General features: G+C 43.4%; 2 protein-coding genes across 11 annotated transcripts; both read left to right on the forward strand.

Annotated features, from left to right (window-relative positions):
* Positions 1-379: 379 nt before the first annotated feature.
* CLK4 (CDC like kinase 4) lies at positions 380-10,780 on the forward strand. 10 transcript variants are annotated; one of them, XM_015641826.3, is made up of 14 exons: positions 380-511; positions 2,334-2,393; positions 2,997-3,154; positions 4,207-4,432; positions 5,628-5,718; positions 6,107-6,173; positions 7,408-7,524; positions 7,626-7,792; positions 7,898-7,992; positions 8,354-8,483; positions 8,783-8,865; positions 9,357-9,436; positions 10,257-10,344; positions 10,425-10,780. In XM_015641826.3, exons 2-14 carry the CDS (start codon positions 2,340-2,342, stop codon positions 10,560-10,562), a joined length of 1,494 nt encoding a protein of 497 aa, XP_015497312.1. In that variant the 5' UTR covers positions 380-511; positions 2,334-2,339; the 3' UTR covers positions 10,563-10,780. The 10 variants fall into 10 exon arrangements, with proteins under 10 accessions (XP_015497312.1, XP_033373599.1, XP_033373600.1 ...); XM_015641830.3 differs by having other exon boundaries at positions 395-504; positions 10,425-10,589; XM_015641827.3 differs by having other exon boundaries at positions 396-508; positions 10,425-10,589.
* A 3,472-nt stretch (positions 10,781-14,252) lies between these two features.
* LOC117245122 (collagen alpha-1(XXIII) chain-like) lies at positions 14,253-20,895 on the forward strand. The gene is made up of 3 exons (XM_033517776.1): positions 14,253-14,474; positions 18,260-18,329; positions 20,717-20,895. Exons 1-3 carry the CDS (start codon positions 14,253-14,255, stop codon positions 20,893-20,895), a joined length of 471 nt encoding a protein of 156 aa, XP_033373667.1.
* The last annotated feature ends 255 nt before the right edge of the window (positions 20,896-21,150 follow it).

The raw sequence follows: 21,150 nt of genomic DNA on the forward strand, positions 1-21,150 counted from the left end.
AGCCAAACTGCTTAAACACTGCGTTTGGCGAGTTCATTAGAAGGAATTAATTAGCGGTTGTGACTAATTAGTGATTTCTGCACTGCTAAACGCGTTTGATGAGGCACCACAGGAGGGCAGGCCTGCAGCTCTGGAGTGGCCTCTGAACTCACCCCCCATGTTTGAATTTTTCCATGAGGTTGGCTTACAAAGCCATGAAGATTCGGGTAAAGTCGATGCCCAGCATGTGGGGTGGGTTGGGTTAGGACGGGACGTAAAGAAAACCTCCCCACTGCCCTCAGAGCCGCGGCCCTGACGGCGGCACCTCCTCAGGGGCGGGACGTGGGGGCGGAGCCTCTCCATGGAGCTCCCGCCCTGCCGGGTCTTACGTTGTGCGTCTGACGTCACAGCGCAGAGACGCCGCGAGAACGAGGGAGAAGGAGGAAGCAGCTTCTCCGCGCTCGCAGCCGCCATTTTGTCTGTGCGCTTGGAGGACACGGAACTCTCTCGCTTTCTGTTCCAGTTGTAAGTGGTGAGGGCGGCCCTTCTTCGTTTTCTTTTCACCTTCGCTTTTTTGCTCGCTCCTTTCTGTTTCTAGGGGGGACGAAGCAGCGGGTAGACGGAGGGGACGCAGGGCGTGGGGTTGGGTGGGAGAGCTGCTCGCGTTGTCTCCGCGGCGCGGGGCGCATCGGGAGGTGTTGAGAGGGGAGGAGGGTTCTCGGTACAGGGGCTCTGTGGGGGTCTCCGCGGAGGTGCGGAGGGCTGGGCCGGGCGGAGCTGGGCTCATCCGGGCCGGCCGTGCCTGGCGCCCGCCCAGGTGGCAGCGGGAACCGGCCCTTCCTCCCCCGCCGGCCCCGGAGGCCTCCCCGGGGGAACGTGGCGTGAAGTGGGCCCGGTGCCCCAGCTTGGGGTGGCGGGTGTCCCCTCCAGGATCTGCGGTGTCGGACTTTGGTCATCCCAAAGGAATAAGCCTTTGACCTCTTCCGCCTGCCAGGATTTTGAGGAGAGGCATTTAAAAATTGCTGTGTAGGCAGCTTACGGCAGGGCTTTCATGGCCCTTATGTGTATGGATCTGTTCAGTAGGGGAATGGCTCCTTATGGCAAAATGTGGGAGTGAAAATTGCCTGTTATGTGGATTAGTTCCACATGCTACAGAAATGCATATGTTCGTGGCAGCTGTCAGTATTACATAAGTGAAGTTCTTCGGCGCTTAAAATCAGACAGAGCACAGTAGTAAAAAGTTTTAAGGTGGCTTCTACCTTAAAATGGACTCAGACCGATTCTGGCCATTTCCTCCTCATTTAAATTTACTCGGCTCCTTTAGGGACACAATTTGTAATTTTTATCCTAATTTCATTTATGCTATGTGCATTTAATTGTAGTTAAGCAGTAGTTAGTCTTCAGCAAAGCATTTTCTCCAGTTTTCTGTGTCAAGTATTTCTTGCCCCCAAACCCTGCTCTGTAGAACAGTTTAGTGGTGATTTTATTTAGGTAGTTGTTCATTACCTTAGTGCAGCTTGCTTTCTGCCAAGCAGCGACAGAAAAAATATCCCAAGCAACCATAAGTAGAATTTTCAGTTCCCCTATAACTGCATGGAGCTCTGCACCTCAAGAGTCACTGAAACCTGAGTGTGCTTCAGAGCCTGAGTTATGTAAGGTGAAAAAAGAGGAAAATGGCTTTGGAGCTGTGTAAAAAGAGAGGAAATTAAAGCACATAAATGAAACACCAACTCGGTTTTAATTTTTTCAGGTGTTTTTGTTTGTCATTTGTTACATTATTATTTTTATTTTTTATTAGAATCTCACAAGTGAGTAAAATTTTCTGAATCATGACTCACCCGAAATGTATACAAGGCACATATTTTGCACAGTTTGGTAATATGCTTTTGATTTAAAAAATATTGTTGTGGATGTCTGTAGTTTTTTTTAGTTTCATTCTTTTTAATTACCAGCCTCTCACAGATCTTCTGAAAGTATAAAAAAAAACCCACTTTTTTTTCCCTCCAGAATAGGCCTGTCGTTTGCATGTTCTAGGAGTTTCTGTCTTAATGCCTTCTCTTTGTATAGAGGCATTGTTCTCTGTAAATTTACACGGATTTGCACAATTTACACACGATTTACGGTCATGATTTTTCTACTCTATTGCTGCCATTGTCTCTAAAGTACTGTTCTCACTGTCACTGCTTACTGCAGAAACTTTTTATTCTATAAAATCATTCTTTTGAATATACTGAAGTAGATACAGAAGATTATTCTTACTTTTAAAAAACTCTTACTTCAGATGACTAAACAACAGTTGGTTTTGTTACACTAATTCTACTGTGTTTTACTTTGCCTTTTTTTTTTTTTTTCAGTTGTGCATGTACCTGTTTGAACAAAGAATTCCTGCACCTAACATCCAGCAACAGAAGCTGGTGGGTTTTGTCTTTGGCAAATCAGCTGAACTGTAGAACACTCACAGTCCTGCATGCTAATAGGGTGCAAAAGTTGTGACTTGGCTCCAGGTGCTCCAAAGCTGTTTTAATCCATCAGCGTTCACAGTGGTTGTTGCTAAAAGTGACTGTTTCCTGGTGTTCTGTAAATAGTTTAGTGTGAGAAGTTTTTAGGCTGATTGTGCATACTTGATTTTACTTTATAATACAGTAGGAAGACCTAAATCCAGGTTTTATTGTTAGAGGATGTCTGGAGAGGAAGGTTTCTTCCAGTAGAAGGCTCTTTAAGGATGCTATTGTGTTTAGTCACTTGAGGGTTTATTTAAAACAGGCTTTAATGACATGTTTGAAGCTATTAAATGAAGATGAGTTGGCCCATTTAATCTTGATTTGTGTTTCATAACAGTGTTAGTGTTGTGATGAGGGAGCTATGTCTGCCTGCCAAACCGACATAGATGGGGGAGGGAGCTGAGAAAAAATGTGTCTTTTTAGTTTTGTCATACTTGATCAACTACCATTGTTGACTTGCACCTACATGTGTGTTCATTGATTTAAAAAAAACCACATTATTATTGTATTTTGCAGTGGGAGATGAGGCATTCAAAGCAATCTCATTGTCCTGAGTGGGACGACAGAAGGAGCTGGGATCAGAGGAAGCACAGCAGCAGCCGCAAACGCAGAAAGAGGTCCCACAGCAGTGGCCAAGAGAGCAAGCACTATAAACCCAGTCGCATTTCAGAAAGGTATAAGGCTCTGAACTGAGTAGTGCAAATGCTTCTTACCATGTCTAAAGTAAATGTGTTTTCAGGGTAGGAGTTTTTGAATGCCTAGACTTGTCAGTTCCTTATGGCTTAACTCGCTTAAGACAAGCCTGATACCTAGCTGTTAACACAGCACCTGAACCATTAAATAGAAATTCTTGAATAAAAGCAAGTAAGTGTTACTAGTTTGTATCAGTGATGTCAGTTAAATATTGGTATTGAATACAATCAATATTAAATTTCATATGAAAAGTGCCTTTTAACTTAATGTGAACAAAAGAAGGAAGAAGGTTTGTTTAATCATTTAATACAATGGTAAGTATGAATTTCTCATACTAATTTGAAAGTGATTTGTGTTTTCTCCTACACTGCTTTCACTGGAAAGATGTATATTTCTGTTTTGTCTTGGTTTGTTTTGATTTTTTTTTTCCTTGAAAAGATCCAATGGAATTATTTTAAAAGCTCATACTCATGCTTATTAAAATGCTGGAAGGAGTAGGCGTACAGCAGTAAGGGAACTCTGTGCCTCAGCAGCTTTCTTAATGGTCTGTTTTCTGTGCAATAGATCCTTGTTCCAGATAATCTGAGGTTTTAATGTTGGTTGCAGAGCACTTAGAGCTATGCTACTTCTCTCAGTCTCTAGGCTTTATTTAACACCTGGAGCTTTGAAAGCATAGAAGGGATGATTTCTGTATTGAAAGTGGTTTATCATATGACTTTAAAGGTTGTAATGAAGTTGCTCAGTATATTTTAGGAAGTGTTTATCTTTTTTAAGTCTGAGTTTCTTACTATGCAAACTGTGGACAGATCATACATTGTTCATGTGGATGGCTGCCATGTATTTGAGACTTGACAATGTTGTTAAATCCCTAATAAAGTAACGTGAAAAGCTCCACTATTTTTGGGGAGGGATTCAATTAAAAAAAACATTTCTGCTGTAAAGACAGATACTGTATAACTCAGCTCAGGTCACTTATCTTGTTGGAACCTCAAGTTTTTGAAGTGGAGAACATTCACTTAAAATATATTTTCAGTCATTATTTGGACGATAGAGCCATAAATGAAAGAGACCATCATGACCGGAGATATGTTGAGGAATACAGAAATGACTTCTGTGAAGTGTATGACCACAGGCATTATCACAGAGACTATGAAAAGAGTCACCATCATCACTATAGCAAATCCTCTGGTCGGAGCAGGAAAAGTAGTCATAAAAGGAAGCATAAGAGACATCATTGCTCCAGTCACCAATCGCATTCGGTATGAGTAATTTTTAACTTTATTATTAATGAATTAGTGGTAATAGACTTCGTAAATGAGTGCTAGAGCTGCAATTCCTGATCCACGGTATTTAAGAAATACATTATTAAAAAAGGATTTGTATTTAATTGAGTCTGTTTGTGGAGCATGTGAATATGTTGTTAGTTGAGATTCTTGGATCAGTGTTGGGTGGGGGAGTGGGATCGTCAGTATTAGTTGTACGCTGGGAATGCAGGTGGTTGGTAGTCAAAATCACTGGGATTGACCTGAAAAAAATGTCTTGAAAATGAAGACAGGTAGCTGTCCTGTTTTGAAGTACAGCTGTCACTGAGCTTTGCAGCATAGCAGACCGTGTTTTATCAGGTGGATTGTGAGATGTTATCCACCCTATTGCTAAAAGTAATTGAGTTGACATGCCTTTTTAACATGAATTGAAAGGATGAAAGTGCATGTCTGGTAAATTGATGTGAACAATTCTACAGGTAATTCCAGAAAGCTTTGATGAGCCTGGTACCCAGCTAATGGCACCTAATGTCTTAGTGAGATGGGATAAGTTTGCTGCTTGCCTTCTTTGAAGGTGTGCTCTCTGAATTTCTCATGATTGTTGTGATGCCCACTGATGCATCTACAGCTCCAGGTGTTTTATACCACTTTTCTGCAGTAGAACAAAAGCATAATTAAGCAAGATTAGCAAAGTTACTAGATTATATAATGTAAATTAAGGACTTCAGGTTACGTTTTCTCCCCTCTCTAAACATGGGGGAAGTAAAATTGTTTACATGAGTGGATGTTTTAAGAATAGAAACATTTCACCTGACTGAGAGCTTAGGTGTGTAGATAAATACTATTTTTTTGCTATTTGCTAGCAAAGTATTAGAAATAGCAGTGTTGCAGTCTTAATCTGTCTTCAATTAAGCCACTGTTTGAGAGACAAAATTGTGTTGTTTTTTTTTCTGTTGCTTGTATCACTTTAAGTATTTATCTGAAAATCTGTTCCTTGCCATGTTTTTCTTCTGTAACATAAACTGTGCCCTGTGAATTTCTGGGGACTGAATTTGAAATTGCTCCTGCCAACTGTTCGTGGCCTGGTGTGTAACTGAATGCCTGAATATCTCCCCGCTGAATGAATTGCGTATTCTGCCCTGAATTCACTCTGATATATTGATTGGCTGGACGATCTTGGTGCCGTTTCCAGAAGAGTCACCGAAGGAAAAGATCCAGGAGTGTAGAGGATGATGAGGAGGGTCACCTGATCTGTGAAAGTGGAGACGTTCTAAGAGCAAGATGTATAGAACATTTTTCAACACTTTTAAAAAACTTTTCAGAAAAAAATCTGTTTAGAATAGTATGTCAGAGGAGGGGGGCTAAAGAAATCTCATTGCTCTTTTTGTTCTGTTTTTTTTTGTGCTTTTTTGTTTTTTTGCATATCTTCTTTTCTGTAGAATTTAAATACTGTGTTCAAAAAGTTCCAATTAGTAAATGAACTTGAGATTAGAACAAGAGATAGTTTTTTGGCTAACTGTTTTCATGACTCCTGTCCAATAAAATAATGCATTCTGATGCTGAAATTTAAAGTAATTATGCTTTTGTAATGGCACATTTTTAAATCTACATTAATATGTTCATTCTCCTTTAAGTATTTGTATAATTCTAACTTATTTTTATTCTTTTTAGATGAAATTGTTGCGACTTTAGGAGAAGGAGCTTTTGGAAAAGTAGTGGAGTGCATAGATCATGATATGTAAGTGTTGGGTTATCTTTATTAGTGGATCTCATGAAAAAAGCTACTTAGATGAGAAATTAAAGTTCAAGGACATTTTATTTAAGAGAAAGTTGCAGTCAAATGCCCTATTTAATGGTTGAGAATTCTGTTTAATTTTTCTGTTACTATTAAGTGCTGCTGCTGTAACTGGAGAATGAGAGCAGCTAAAGAGTGCAGAGTTAGTTTGGGAGGCTTTAAAAGATGGTGCAGTGAGTTACTGAGAAAGTAGTTTTGCTTCTTAATGAAAGCAGTTTCTGGAAAGCAGTTGCTTGGAATTGGTTGAGCTGTAAATTGCTTTCCTCAGTTTTCATAATCAAAATTATCCTTTAAAGTGTTTTTGAATCAACAGTAACCCAGTATCCAGTGCTTAATGGAATTCTTGCTTCCATGTTGGCTATGTGTCTGCTGAAGGAGTAGAAGCTTAACTGTATTTCCATTAATTCTGTGTTTTCTAACAGTTGTTAGAACTCAGGCTATTTTAACTGTATGTTTTATATCAGCAGTTCTGTGACATAGCTTTAGTACCTTTTCCTCTATCTTTGGTTTGTTTGTCATTTCATAAGTCTGTTTGGAGTTTGAGATCATGTTGTGAGGGCAAAGAGTGTTCTGAAGTTGTTAGAATTGAAAGAGCTCTACAGAGACAAAAATGGTCTAAGAGCAAATGGGACAGAGGAGCTGTGTCTGTGTTCCATTTCAGTGACAGCCTTACAGTCTGAATGCATGCAGGCATTCAGTGCAGGGCAGTTTTCACTGGTATAAAATGCTCACAATCCAAACTTCAGAAATTACTCAATTCCCCTGATTCCGTAAGAGCACTGGAAAAGAGCCAGGACAAGTTGTACAAGTTGCAGGGAGAAAAAAAAAGAAACCAAATTTTTGTAGTATTTTTGTTAAAATGAGAATTTTGTTAATTTTTTGATTGTTCTGCTGGCAGAGTCCCAATGTTTATTCTACTTCAGATGAGACAGTAACACTGAGAAGTCATTAATAAAGCATATAGTATAGGTATTTGAGAAAGAGAAGATCAGGATTACTTTGTTTTTTATAGAACTGTTCTGGTTGAGTGCAGCATGCTTAAATTCCCCTAATCCAACTCATAATTCTCCATGACCTTTAATCTTCCTGTGTTTCTTTTATTAAAATCAGGCTGCTTTGGGGTTGTGGTATTTAACAATAATTGATCCAGTTTGCCATGCTTTACTTTCTTTTCAAGGAGAGGAATGCATGTAGCAGTTAAAATAGTGAAAAATGTTGGTCGATACCGGGAGGCAGCCCGTTCAGAAATACAGGTGTTGGAACACTTGAACAACATGGATCCAAGCAGCAATTTGTAAGTATGGAATTTGAGTAGTCAGCATACCAAGGATTTGAAGAAAGTAATTATTGAATCGATTTTCATTTGTTTTCTTTTTTTTTATTTTCTCTTTTAAGCCGCTGCGTCCAGATGCTGGAATGGTTTGATCACCATGGCCATGTCTGCATTGTGTTTGAGCTACTGGGGCTCAGTACTTATGACTTCATTAAGGAAAACAGCTTTCTGCCATTTCACATTAATGACATTAGGAACATGGCCTATCAAATTTGCCAGTCTATAAACTGTAAGTAAATTTCAATACTCCTTTCAAATATATGGGTGTGTTTTGGATTCTCCTTTAGGAATTTAATGTGCAAATTATGGAATACTGTTCTCTTTTTCCTTGTAGTTCTACACCATAATAAACTAACTCACACAGATTTAAAGCCTGAAAATATTTTGTTTGTGGAGTCTGATTACATAGTGAAGTACAATGCCAAAATGGTAAGTTTGTTCTTTGTTTCTCTCAACTTGAATTTCACTACTTCTGTTTTCATTGAAACTTTAAAAAAAAAAAAGAAAGAATACAGAGATAACAAGTAACTGAACCTAATTTAAGGTTAACAAAAGAGGAAAAGAACTCTTGTTACTGTAAATGGTCTTTACTCAGCTGTTTTGGGTATTGAGATTAAATCACTTTGTTACCCACTCTTCTTGGAGCACTGAGCTGCACAGGAATTAAAGTATTTGGAGGAAGTGTTTTGTTACACATTTTATGCTAGCTGGTACTTTGAAGATAATGTGATAATGCTTTTTGCCTAAGCATGCTTTTAAAAAGAATTAACAGCATTTTGATTTCTTGCAGAAACGAGATGAACGCACTTTGAAAAACACAGACATCAAAGTTGTTGATTTTGGAAGTGCAACTTTTGATGATGAGCATCATAGCACATTGGTGTCTACAAGACATTATAGAGCTCCTGAGGTTATTTTAGGTCAGTAAAGACTTTTAAACCTTCTGAGAGTTCATCATAGTCCATTCAGATGTCTTTACTTCATAAACCAGAGTAGTTGCTCATGATTCTGGTAATCAGTCATCTCTTAGATGGTGGTGGTAAAATTGAGAGTAAACAGTAAAATAAATACTCTAAAACCAGAAATAAACACCAGGGTTTGAGGAGGGCATAGGCGTAAGTTGAGCATCAGTAAATGTGTGGAAACTGGGCATGTGCTTTGTGGGTTATAGATTCTGAAAACATTCTAAAAAGTAAAACAAACTTTGCCTATTTTGCAGCACTGGGATGGTCTCAGCCGTGTGATGTGTGGAGTATTGGTTGTATTCTGATTGAGTATTACCTGGGATTTACAGTGTTTCAGGTGTGTATCTACACTTACATAGAACATGTCTCTTACAGACTACTGATTTTAATCTTTTAATGACATGCACTTAACTATGTAAAAGGCATAACCTCATGGGGTTTTAAGGATTATATAGATGAGACTTGAAAACCAGCATCCACACAGGAGAAATGTTACCTCTTGGATATCTCCATCAGAGTATCTAAGATGGCCTTTTCTGGCATTTTGAGTGAAGAAGATTGTCATGATACTGCTGTAATTAAGAGTAAAGAAAACACTTGTACAATGTCTGGTTTATGAACTGTTGTTCAAGGGTCATCCTAACTGTGGAAAGTGTTGTATAATCTGCATTGCATAATCTGCTTTTTATAATTGAAGGTGGCAGTGTTTAAAGATATTGTGACAGTGCTCTAGCCAAATCATGTTTGCAGTTTGAGTGTTGTTGCCAGCACTCAAGTGGCTCAGAGGAGAAAAATGTGCTAAGTGCCTTCATTGCTTTTTCTACACAGACTCATGATAGTAAAGAACACCTGGCAATGATGGAAAGAATACTGGGGCCTCTGCCTACTCACATGATCAAGAAATCCAGGTATGTTCATTGTAGAAGTGGTAAGTTGCCTAATATTTTCTCTTTCAAGAGAAATTGCAAAGTTGCCATTGTAAGCTATGAATTGCTGCAGATCAACAGGGATTCAAAGATTCAAAGCTAACTTTGGTATGGTCACCAGAACAGTATTAGACATCAATTTTTCTTTAACTCTGAGAACAGAGACCATGTCATCACAATAATTATTGTGAGGAAGGAAGAGGGCCCTTGCTTACAAATATAGCTGTCATCCTCTTCTATTGCCCCTCCATATCCTTCAGACCTATGCTTCGGTGATCTTTCTCTCTTCCATGCAACAGAAGTTTCTCACTTCCATGGAAAGGACAAGCAGCCAGCACAGGGTTCTCCCCTGACCCCTCTATGTCCAAAATTTAGAGGTCCTGGGATTTGATTGTCTGTTTTCTTTCTTACATAAGCTGTCTTCTTGCCAGTTCATGTAGATAATTCTGTAATTCACGTTAGAGTAGAATTCCAATAATTCTGGGTTGGATAATGTATATTGTTTGTTACAGTTGTCCAGTTGATTATAGTGCATTTTGAAAAACAGGAAAAAGCTTGGAAAGCAGCAATTGCAATAGATTCAAGTAATACTATAAAAAAAAAAAGTTTTTTTCTAATGATTGTGGCAGCAGTAATAAAAAAGCAGCAGATCTCTGTGAATAAATAGTCACTTAAAGAAATGTTAGCTCTCAAATGCAGAGACGCATGCAGGAACACTTAATGGTGTTTTTAAACTTCTTGGAAGAGCATCTGCTTGCTGTGTGCACTGACACCAACTTACTGTTATTTCCTTGTCCTGCAGAAAACATTATTTTCACCATGACCAGTTAGACTGGGATGAGCACAGCTCTGCAGGCCGGTATGTCAGGAGACGCTGTAAGCCTCTGAAGGTAGGAGACAGCATTTTTATTGCTGTTAGACTGCAGTTGTGAAAGCTCTCTCTAAAATACCTCCTGCTTGTTTCTTTCAGGAATTCATGCATTGCCAAGACACGGATCATCAAAGTCTGTTTGACCTTGTTCGCAGAATGCTGGAATATGATCCAGCCAAAAGAATTACTCTTGATGAAGCCTTGCAGCATCCATTTTTTGATCCATTAAATAAATAAATTCAAAGATCTTCTATGCTTCTTCAAGGAGATTTCCTAGACTGTGTCAGTCAGTCAGCAGAGGTTGCATGAAACTTTTGTAAGCTTTAAATTATTTTGTACAGTTAAGTCTGTAAATAATTACATATGTTTTGTATAACTGTTATGTTTACCTTGTTCAGCAGTTGTAGTCTTATGGATATCAAAGTGAAAAATAAAAGTAATTTTCATTTTTGAAAGCCTGCACCACTCTCCTTTTACAGATTATGCTAGTCTCACTGTAGGTGAGGAGTCTGAGCTAGCTGAAGGAGTTCTGGAAACATTCCCCAAAACTTGCTTTCATCAGTCATGAAGAAAAGATCCAGGTAGTTATGCTGTATGTAACAGTTTGATGGCGTTTTGAACTGTTGGAAACTGTATATCCTAAGTAGGTGGCTTTTGTGGGTCACCTTTTTTCCAGATTTTCTGTTACATAGCTGCATTGCTCCCCAGCCAGTTAGCTTTTGGAAACTTCTCTGATGCTTACAGTGTTAAATATTCAGAGCTAATCTTTTTAGTTAAGGTCTGAAAAGTAACATTTCCTACTTTCAGTATTGTTTCTAATTATTAAAGATGAACATTTTTGTGATAAGTTCTTAGACTGCAGAGAAATATGGCCTACCATAGAATAATGGCATTTTTAAGCTCTTGCAGTAATGAGATCATTCTGAAGTCTTCAATATGTATTTCTGTGCAGCTTTGTTTGTAGTTACTGGTAAATGAAGTGACCTTGGGAACTGAGAAATGCTGGCATTGAGCCTGTACAGGATGGAGGTGGCTGGGTTCTCGGCTGTGACTCCTGAACTCTGGTACTGGCTTCAGAAGAAAATGGTGCAGCTTCCCAAGATCTGTTAATGTACTTTGGTAATTTTGGGGTTTCCATGTCTATAAGTTGATTTTTACTCCAGCTCTCTTAATCCATTTGACACTGTATGGGTGGCTTACTGAGCAGTAGGAAGGGAGCCTTTCATGGAAAAGTTCATTCTGACTGGAATAAGCAAGTTTTGGCTATTTGTTTCAATCTTGACTTTACTGCACAAGCCTTTCTTCAAAGAAAGAAAACAAAATAGTTTCTGCTCCACAGGAGCCTGACTTCATGTTTTGTGCTTGCTGAGTTAGCCCTAATGCACAGGAGGCTTCATTTGCAAGAGGCTCCAGACATGCATGTCTCTGAGCTGGGGGTAGAATAGAGCTGGGCCAGGCTTTGCAAGCTTATCTTCTGTTACCAGTGCCACCTCCTGGGCTTGATTGTAGGTCATCATAGCTGCCTTCTTTCCTTGGATGTTGGTGATGATGACATTGTTTCTGCTTGGCATGACAGAAGATGTAAGTCTGTGCCATGCAGGTCAGCTTGGGAGAGCTGAGTGGGACAAGAGTAAATTCCTTCTTCCCACAGTGCTTACCATCCCACAGCTTCAGAGGCAAAGCGAGGACTTGGCTGAGTGTATCAGCTAAGCAATGCAAATCAAAGGCAGATGGGGGGAGAAAATTTTATATGCTGCTATAACAATAAAACTGTAACCATAAAACAGTTCTATCGAAATTAGGGAAAGATGGTGTGCTCTTACTTACAGGGTGCTTCTAGCTGTTGGTGTAGGTACTGAAATTTGTTGTGCTTGGTAAAGGAGATACAGCTTAGCTGTGTTATAAAGCCACGTTTAAATTGACTTTCCTTCCTGTAAATTTAAAAGCGCTATCAGAAAGCGTGGCACCTGCAGCAAGGTGCCAAGTGCTTTTGCAAGCCTTGCAGCATCTGCAGCAGTGTTGGTTTGCAGGCACCGGAGCCCAAGGCCCCTGGATTCCCCAGGGAAGCTGGGTAGGACTCCAAGCAGCACCCCAGGGCAGGGGCTGGGGCTGTGGGGTTGCCCTCGGTGCTTTAGTCTTTAGTAGGGGTTGGATTTTTATGTGTACACACCACCACCCCCATTGTCATCTTCGTACTTGAAATTTGTAATTTTGGCATCTTTGGGTCAAGCTCTAGCTGTTAAATAATTAGAAGAGCATTCACATCTATTTCTGCATTTCAGATTTCCAGCTATTGTCCCTTCAAAATATGGCCTGTGCCTGGGTCAGCCAGGCAGACCAGACTAACTGTGCATTTCCATTATGAACCACTCTTTTTACTAAACATGGAAGACAAGACAGAATAAGCTGTCTTTTAAGGGAACAGCCCAGGCTTCGTCACTCAAGTGCAGAGTGTGATCTAGGGCTCCAGAAGGTGATCCAAGTGAGGGAAGAGTTGAGCTCAGGGCCAAACTACAGCAGAAAGGGGCTTGGATTTCTGGGGCAGGGAGTTATCTGCTGCACGAATGATCAGTCCTGCCTGTTCCTTCAGTGTCTGGATATCAGGGCTGCCTGGAGGGCTCAGGTCACCTAGGACAAGATGCTTTGCATCCAAGCATCTCTCCACAAATGATGGCACTGTGCTTCTACCCCTCTCATGGAGCTTGTAAGAAAAGTCTTGGCAAGCTCATACAAAGGAGAGTGGGAAAAGGAGGTAAGAAATAGGGTTTCACAGAAACCTGGAGTTTTCTTTTTATCTTCAGGATATGTAAGAGAGCAGGAACTGATTGTCAGCAAATGCTATGGATTTTCCTCGTTTAATGGCTTTGGAAATAGCTACAAGAAGCCTGATAGCTACACTGTCCCTGTGTGCGTGCGTGTGTTTTATTAACAAACTTAATTAGAAGCTGACATTGGTAACGTTACTGACATGGCAGCATTTCCATGCTCTGTCCTAGGCTTCAATCACCTATCCTAGAAATAAGAATTACACCTCTAAGGGTAAGTGTCTTTGTCTAGAGGGAAAAGAATACGCTGGGATTTGTATACCATGTGCTTAGAATCTTGACAATCATTAAGTTGCAGGAGGATGTTATATAGGTCAGTTGAGAGTTTTAATGCTCTGTGTAACAGCAAGGAAAAAGCACGACAATATGTGGATGCTCAGTGCTTATCTGTGAGCAGTTTTCTCTCGTTCAAAGGCTGCGAAAGTGGATGGAGCACTCCACTGAAGTAACAGCGAGTTACTACACTGTAGTGCGTAGTGGGGTTCCGGGTACGGTCTCTTCATTAGAACAGATCGCGGCGCAGACGGGCTGTAGGGCAGAAGGTGCAAAGCTCCCGGCCGGGTGACACCTCTCGGAGGTCGCGGGCTCCAGGACAGCCGGGCCCGGGCCCCTCTCCCGGCGGGGGGAGCCCGCTGGAGGGCGCCCGGCCCGCGCCCGCCGCCGCCCCCGCCGCGGGCAGCGCAGCTACCGGCACCGGAGCGGGGCCGCCCGGCCGGGCACCCTGCGCTCCGGAGTGGATGTCGTGCAGCACGGGCGGGACCCCGAGGGCCGCGGGCGGGCGGGGACGAGGCCGTGAGGAGCGGTCCCCGCGGGGGGCCGGGCAGCGGGGGTGGGATCTGCTCCGCGTAATGCCCCATGGGGGGCGGCGGGCCGCGCTCGGAGCATCCCCCCTTCCCCAGCGCGGGGGGAGGCGGCGGGGGAGCCGCCACCCCCCTCTTCCTCCGTTTAAGACCCGGGCTGGCGGGGCGAGCGCAGGAGAGCGGCCGCTCCGCAGCTCCGGCCCCACGCCCGCGGCGCGCACGGGGCGGCGCTGGATGCGCCGGCGGCGGGAGGCGGGCGGCAGCCGAGCGGGACCCCGCGCAGCGGCGCGGAGCGCGGCGCGATGAGCGCGGGCAGCGGCAGCGGAGCCGCCGGCGCGGCGGGCACCGCCACCTCCGCGCTGTGCCTGCTGCTCTCGCTCACCGCCGTGGCCGTGTGCCTGCTGCTGGGCGCCAAGACGGCGGAGCTGCAGGGCCGGCTGGCCGCGCTGGAGGAGCGGGGCGCCGCCGGCCACGGGCCGCTGCTGGACGCGCTGCAGCCCCGCGTGGAGCAGCTTTTCCGTGAGGTGAGTGAGAGGCGGCGCGGGCGGGCGCGCACGATCGGGGAAGGCGCTCCGGCCCCGCTCCGCCACGGGGTTCACTCCGTGTTTCACCCGCTTCTCCTCCTCTCTGAAAAACTTCTTCCCTTTTACCAAACTTTACTCTTTTTGTTGCCGTTTCCATGAATCAGGCGTAGGGCGAGGCGTGGCAGAGCCCACCTTGTTTAGAAAAAAAAGCGCCCCAGGTGAAGGGCCGGCAGTCGAAGGTTAGAGGACATGCGACTTTCCCCCTTATTCTATTCACTGACATAGGTAACCCGAGTACTTTAACTATGTATCTTGGGATTTAATGGACCATAATTTCCTTGTTAGAAATTATGAACGTGATCCCCGCTATCTGGACTGTCTGTCAGAGTATTGTGGTCTGGCAGTGCAGAACTGATTTATGGCAGGCAGAGGATACCGCCACTAGTTACTTCACTTTCAGTCCTGGGGTTTTCTGAAATTATTCAATAAATATTTCTGTGCTGAACAATTTCCCCTACTTGGAGAACTATTATCCACACTGATGCCCTTTTTGGTGTCTAACTAATCCAAATCTCTTGGAGAAGTTACACTTTATCCCAGGGTTATCTTTTTCCTGATTCTGGTGTTTAGGTTTGGGGCTTTTTACAGGCAAGGGGGACGTGAAGGGCTCCATCACTCATAGGAAATACTTGAAGATCCCACAGTTGGTTTGCTGGATTTGTATAAACAGTAGTTCATAAAGTTCAGCATGATTCAACACGGCTTGTGGGGCTGCTGAAGGGCACCCCTGAGTGATCAGTTCTGACATCTGGGGAAGGTTTTACACTGGGATTTTATTAATGGCCTGACTGGGATGCAAAACATGCATTAAAATCATGACAACCACGAAGCCTAAATCATGCAAAAATGTATTTCTGTGTGGAGCTCTGTGAAAGCTCTGGGGCTGTGAGCAGGGATGGAGGCAGTGCTGGGGGCATGGAGAGACAATTCCTCATGCTGTGTGTTGCTGTTGGAGGTAGGGTGAGGGTATTGCTGGCACCACCACGGCATGTCCTTTTGCCTGGAAACTTGGTTGCATTGATGTGCCTCGATAAAAGTGAAATGTTAAAATATTTTTGTGAAAACCCTGAATACCAGACCAGGGGGGGTGCCTGTGAGGCGTAATCACAGCCTCTAGTTAACGTCTTTTCTCCAGGCAGGAATTAGCCTGCCGGTTGTGGCAGTGGTTCTGTTCCAATTACTCCAATAAATGTGCTTAGCAATGGGAATGGTTTCTGTGGCACTTCCTAAGATCATGTGCAACCTCTTGCTGAGATTTAGTTAAGTGTGGAAAGCTTGTTTTGTACTGGGAATGCTCAGATGGAGCTTGTACAGGGGAAAATAAAGCAAAACCACATAATTGGGTTTCTAATGGAAGAGTGAGCTTGTTGAAACATTTAGTATGACCAAACTTTTGTCAATACTAAAGAAAATTCTGAATCAGGGAACAAATTTGAGGAATTCATAGTAGTAATTGCACTATCTATTAATGGTCATTTTAAATGAACCTCTTAATTTATGGTAAAGTTTCGGAAAGTGTTTCTTGCCCAAACTGTTACATAAGACCGCTCGCTTTTCAAGCAACTCCTGCCCTTTCTGTGCTTGAGAGTTTCTGGAGAGCCAGAGACTATTTCCATCATCATGAATATCAACTGATGCCTGGGGTCAGTTTTTTTGTTAAATTCTGAGTTGGTCCTCCTTTGAAGTTTACCACAGTATTTCAGAAGTGAAACCAAAGCTCCATACGCTCTCTGTGCATGACCCAGCATCCTTTGTTCTCTGCTACGACCCAAAAAGCTTTACTCCATGTACCAATCAAGGGCTTTGCTGGCATAATTTACGGCAGAGCTGTGTACAGAGAGCAGCAAATACAACACCAACACGCTGGCTCTGTTCCTTTTAGCGCTGTTTAAATGTTTGGCAAGTTAAAGAGGATAGGAAATAATAAAGGAAGGATAAGTGTGTAGTTAGGGTAATGAAAGCCAATTTGGACAGCTAGGATTTAGTTTCTGGCTCTGTGACAGGCATCCGTGTAGCTCAGGAGAAATTGCTGATTTGACTGTGGCAGGACCTTGCCCTTCCCTTGGCTCGTCCCGTTAGTGGGACATGCTGCAGGCTCCTGCCTTCATGCCCTCTGAAACACTGCCAACAGCACAGTCCAGACGTGGCAACATCTCCACTTGCTCTGTGTCAAAAACCCCAGCTCCAAGTGTGTAGTTTTCACACTGGAGGGAAAATATTAACGGGAGGATTATAGTAACATCCAGTTGTTGTAAACAAAGCTGGACCGTTTTGTTCACAAAGGATTTATTGTCTGCAGTGTCCAGATTAATCAGTTTCACGACAAGAACAATTCAATGGGAGAACAGAGGATTTGCTCCAGGATTCAGATCTCCTCTGCTGTTCCCAGTGATGCCTGCTGAACTAAAAATATGGGAGAGCTTATTTACATTTCCTCGAGCATCTTCATCATCCAAATTACTTTAAAAGTAATATATAAGTAAACAGATAAAACTTGAACAACTCTGTAACCTTTAGACTTCAGGTGGCTGTCAGAAAAATCTCCTTAGGTGTTTTTTTTGCCACATTTTCTCAAGGAAAGTGTATGTTTTGCAGAAGGCAGCTGGATCATTCTGGTATTTATACTTTCCTTTAAGACAACTTCTCTGTCAGGTGATATGAAACCATTTTGATACTTTCAAGACCTCTTAGCATCGCAGCCAAGCAGATAGAGGAAGCATAGGATTTCAACAACAGATAAAACTATTTAATCCTCAGAACAGAAAGAAAATAACCTAATTCACAGGCAGCCTAATTCCTGAATAGTCCAAAGTGTTCAAATATTTGAAAAGGGACTGGGTCTCAGTTGTACAATGTCAAGTCTTAACACCCTGAGCTATTCACTAAACTGAATAAGTACGTTGAGTTTTTTCTCTTTGAAATGTAGGGACTCCAGTTATCAGATCATTGGTTTGTCTTTTGACAAGTATTTTAGGTAGGACAGGGCATTCCTGGAGGACCTGGAGAGTGAAGATTGTGGGTGAAGATGAGCTGTTCCCACCCTTGCTGGGCTGTCCCAGGCAGGGAGTGTGCCTGATCTAATGTAATGTACCTGTCATCAGGCTCATTAACTTGGGCTTGGCACTGGGCTAAATGCAGGCACGAACAGTCTCGTTGGCTTAGGCAGAGTGTGCACACATCTGCCTGCAATATGCCACGTAGACACTGCTCTAGTTTTGTGAATCTTCATGTGTTCTAGTTGTCCCATTGATGAGTTTTTGACTTTGGGGATGGAAACACTGGCTTTGGGTAGGCCTGAGAGTGGGTGAGCACTCCAGTCTTGACTGTCCTCCACCTCATCCCTCTGCTAAAGAAACTTCTAATACTCCACAGAGCATGAATTTTAAGTACAAAATCAATCAAATCAGGTCATGCCTGAACATGGGACTTGTAAAGGAGCTCAGGATGAATCCTGCCAATGGAGCTTAGCACAAGGGACTTTGGGACATGCAGGAGGAGTGTGCCTGCTCCACATGAGGGCTGTAGGCTGCTCCTGCTCTGAAACATTTAATATTTATGTACTACCATAGCGTGGTGTATTACCTAAGGAGGCTGAACATCACAGGATGAAACCATTACCCCTCCCTGGAAGGCAGCTGGATGGTTTGGATGTCGACATGCATGCACAGTCTGTGTTTAGGTATAACACACTCTCTAAAGGCTGTTTTCATTCCCCCTCCAAACAGAAACTCGGCGAAGGACTTGTGAAGCTGCGGGCAGCGCGAGAGGCCCCATCAGACTGCGTGTGCCCCCCAGGTAGGTACCGAGGTTCCAGCACAGCCACACCACCCAGGGCCACCTGCCTGCCCACTGCACCCACTGAGCTCCCCCTCTCCTGGTTTATATGCTCCTTTCCAGGGAGGAAAACATGGTAAGAAGTGTTTTTCCCGAGCTGAAGCACTCTTGTGCTTGAGACTGTTAACATCTCCCAGTGCCTTGCTTTGGCCTGTTAACAGATCAAGGAGTTTGAGGTTTGGACAAAAGCGACGTTTGGCTATAAGAATAGAAGAGTGAAGAACTTGACTGGGTTGTTGAGCGCTGGGTGTTGGGCCAAAACAATTTAGAAGTAGTAACAAAATCACTGGGGCTTAATGCAAGTGTGATAATTAAAAGCTGCAGCCTCTCTGCCTTTTCATAGGGCAGCGACTTCTTTTGCTGTAGGAAAGCTGTCACCGATTGTTTAAATTTCCTCCCAGAGTTTAATGAACTTCTAAAACTGTCAAAACTTCCTGTTCTGCCGTGGAAGTGCATGCTCCTTGGAAACAATAAACAGCTTAGATTAGTTTGTAAAGGAACCTCCTTTATAGAAATGTTCTATGAAGTGCTCTGCTGTCACACTGAAGGCTGTGACTGCCTTTGAGCTTGGGGCACCTTGGAGCTTTTCTATTCTTTTTTTCTTTTCACAAAAATAGCAAAAGATGGGTGAAAGATGTGCAGCACTTTGATGGGGGAGAATTCACAGGGTGTTACAAGGACTTCCAAGCAGCAGAGAGTTCCATTCTAGTTTTAAAGAAAATATACAAACAGTAAATGCTACATGAGGATGGCAGACTAGGGAAAGGGGCAGGGTCAATTTTTCCTGCCACCCTGGATACAAATTGTACCAAAACACACAGTGTTAGTCCATATTCACAGCACACACAAAAGAAAAAGAAAAAAAAAAAAAAAAGCTTTTTTCCTCCGTAAGATGATGTTTAATCTCAGAAACATTTCACTAATGATGCTCTCAAACGTACTCACTGCTTTTCTGGTGGAAAGCTCCCTGTGTGCCTCACTGCCTAGTAACAAAACCCATCAACTGAGAAACAAATCCTGCTTATTTTCAGCTCTTTTCAAGGTGGTTAAATCAGATTTCCCTCTTATGATGCACAGACCCATCAAGTCCACCAACCTCATGGGACTCTGGGGCTGTGCCTTTCTCTGGTCTAGGCAAACAGGGTGTGCTACTGGTGTGCTTAAGTGGTCAAGAGGCTTTTCCTTTGCTCTGCAGAAAGCAATTGGGATTGAAGAGGCTTCTTTTGTCCAGGGAAGTCCCAACTCTGTTCTGGGTCACTGGGTTGCTGGTTGCTGTGTTTGGGAGATGGGGGGAAGAGAGGAAGGAGAAGGTTTTCCCACGTGCTGCTGAAATGCTCGTTACAGTCATTAGTAACAAACGTCAAAGTAATTTGTGAGCAGAGGGAAGGAGAAGTGACTTCCTGGTGGGTAGGAAATGTCCCATCAGTGGCTGCTCCTGGCCACCACTGCGGGGAGCTCAGGTAAGGATGTGCTGCTGGACTGTCCTGAAGCCTTCTGGCTGTTTTTGCGCAAATCAAAGACATCTTTAGCTGTGTTTCATTTTTTTCCTCTTTCTCCTGAAAAAGGCTGAATTGCCTTCTGATATGTAGTTAAAGAGCTTGGTCTGGAAACATCTGAGAGCTTGTGGCCCTCACTGGCATTCGCTGCTGAGCTAAGCCAGGTTGCAGACCGACAGCTAAGCTTCAATTTGCACTGGGAAAGCAGCCCCTGGAGAAAGGAAAATTTCCTTGTGGAGGGGATGGGGAGATGCTGCCAGCCCCACTCCTGCTTCCCATGGGCAGCTGGTGGGTATCCTGAGCATCAGGGCTGGGGAGCTTTCCTCTGCCAATAACGCTGCCAAGCTTAAGGATTCCTTATTACGACTGGATTTAAAGCAAGCTGGGGAGGGAGAGCTGGGGATGAGGATTGTGTCTGTGCTGCCATGCAGGTGTGGGCCCTCCCTTGGTGCCTCTCTGGACCAGCTGCCCCGCAGACCCACCCCTGGGCACTGCAGGAGCAAACACATGCTCTGGGCTGGCCTTGCCAGCTGGGCTCCTTTTAAACAAGCCCCCATTTTTCCTAGAAGTGAGTTTGGGGTTTCCTAAAAGTGAGTCAATTTGGGGTTTGTTTGGATTTGAGGGGGTGGGGGTTGTTTTCAGGGCGCTGTTTTGATACAATTGACTTGCTACATATCCAAAGCAGTTTTGAACAAGATGACAACAATCCACTTAAAAGTTAAATGAGGGTCAAGTTATTCCGACTACAGAGAAATCATATATCACTACTTGTAAAACACACACGAAAGACAAACACCCTTCCCTCCCAGAAAAACCCCCAAACTGACCCATTTTGTGCTTTGTGGTCCATAGGAAGTCACCTGTTTGGTCACAGGGCACAGCTGGGTTGGTTTCTAGAGTGGGACCCTCGGGCTTTTTGCGGCTCCGAGGGGCCGGCGGCCGGCAGAGGGGGCCCGGCGGTTTCGGCAGGGCCACGGAGAGATCGCGATCGGCAGAAGAAATCAAAGAAGGATTCTTCTCAAATCATCTAGTCCAACTGCCCTGCAGCAGTCAGGGACATCTCCAGCTAGGTCAGGTTTCTCGGAGCCCTATGCAACCTGACCTTGGAAGTAGTAACAATTTGAAAAAAAAAAGATAATTAAAAGAATATATTTTTAAAAGCTTGGAAAATAACATTTCTTTCTCGAATGCTGAGCATGCTTCAAAAAGTTGCTTCTGCAGTTGCTCTGAGCATCTGTGCACTGCTTTGAGTTTTGCTTTATTCATTCAGCCAAGGCGATGCGGGG

This window comes from Parus major, chromosome 13, assembly GCF_001522545.3.
Source record: "Parus major isolate Abel chromosome 13, Parus_major1.1, whole genome shotgun sequence".
Classification (NCBI taxonomy): domain Eukaryota; kingdom Metazoa; phylum Chordata; class Aves; order Passeriformes; family Paridae; genus Parus; species Parus major.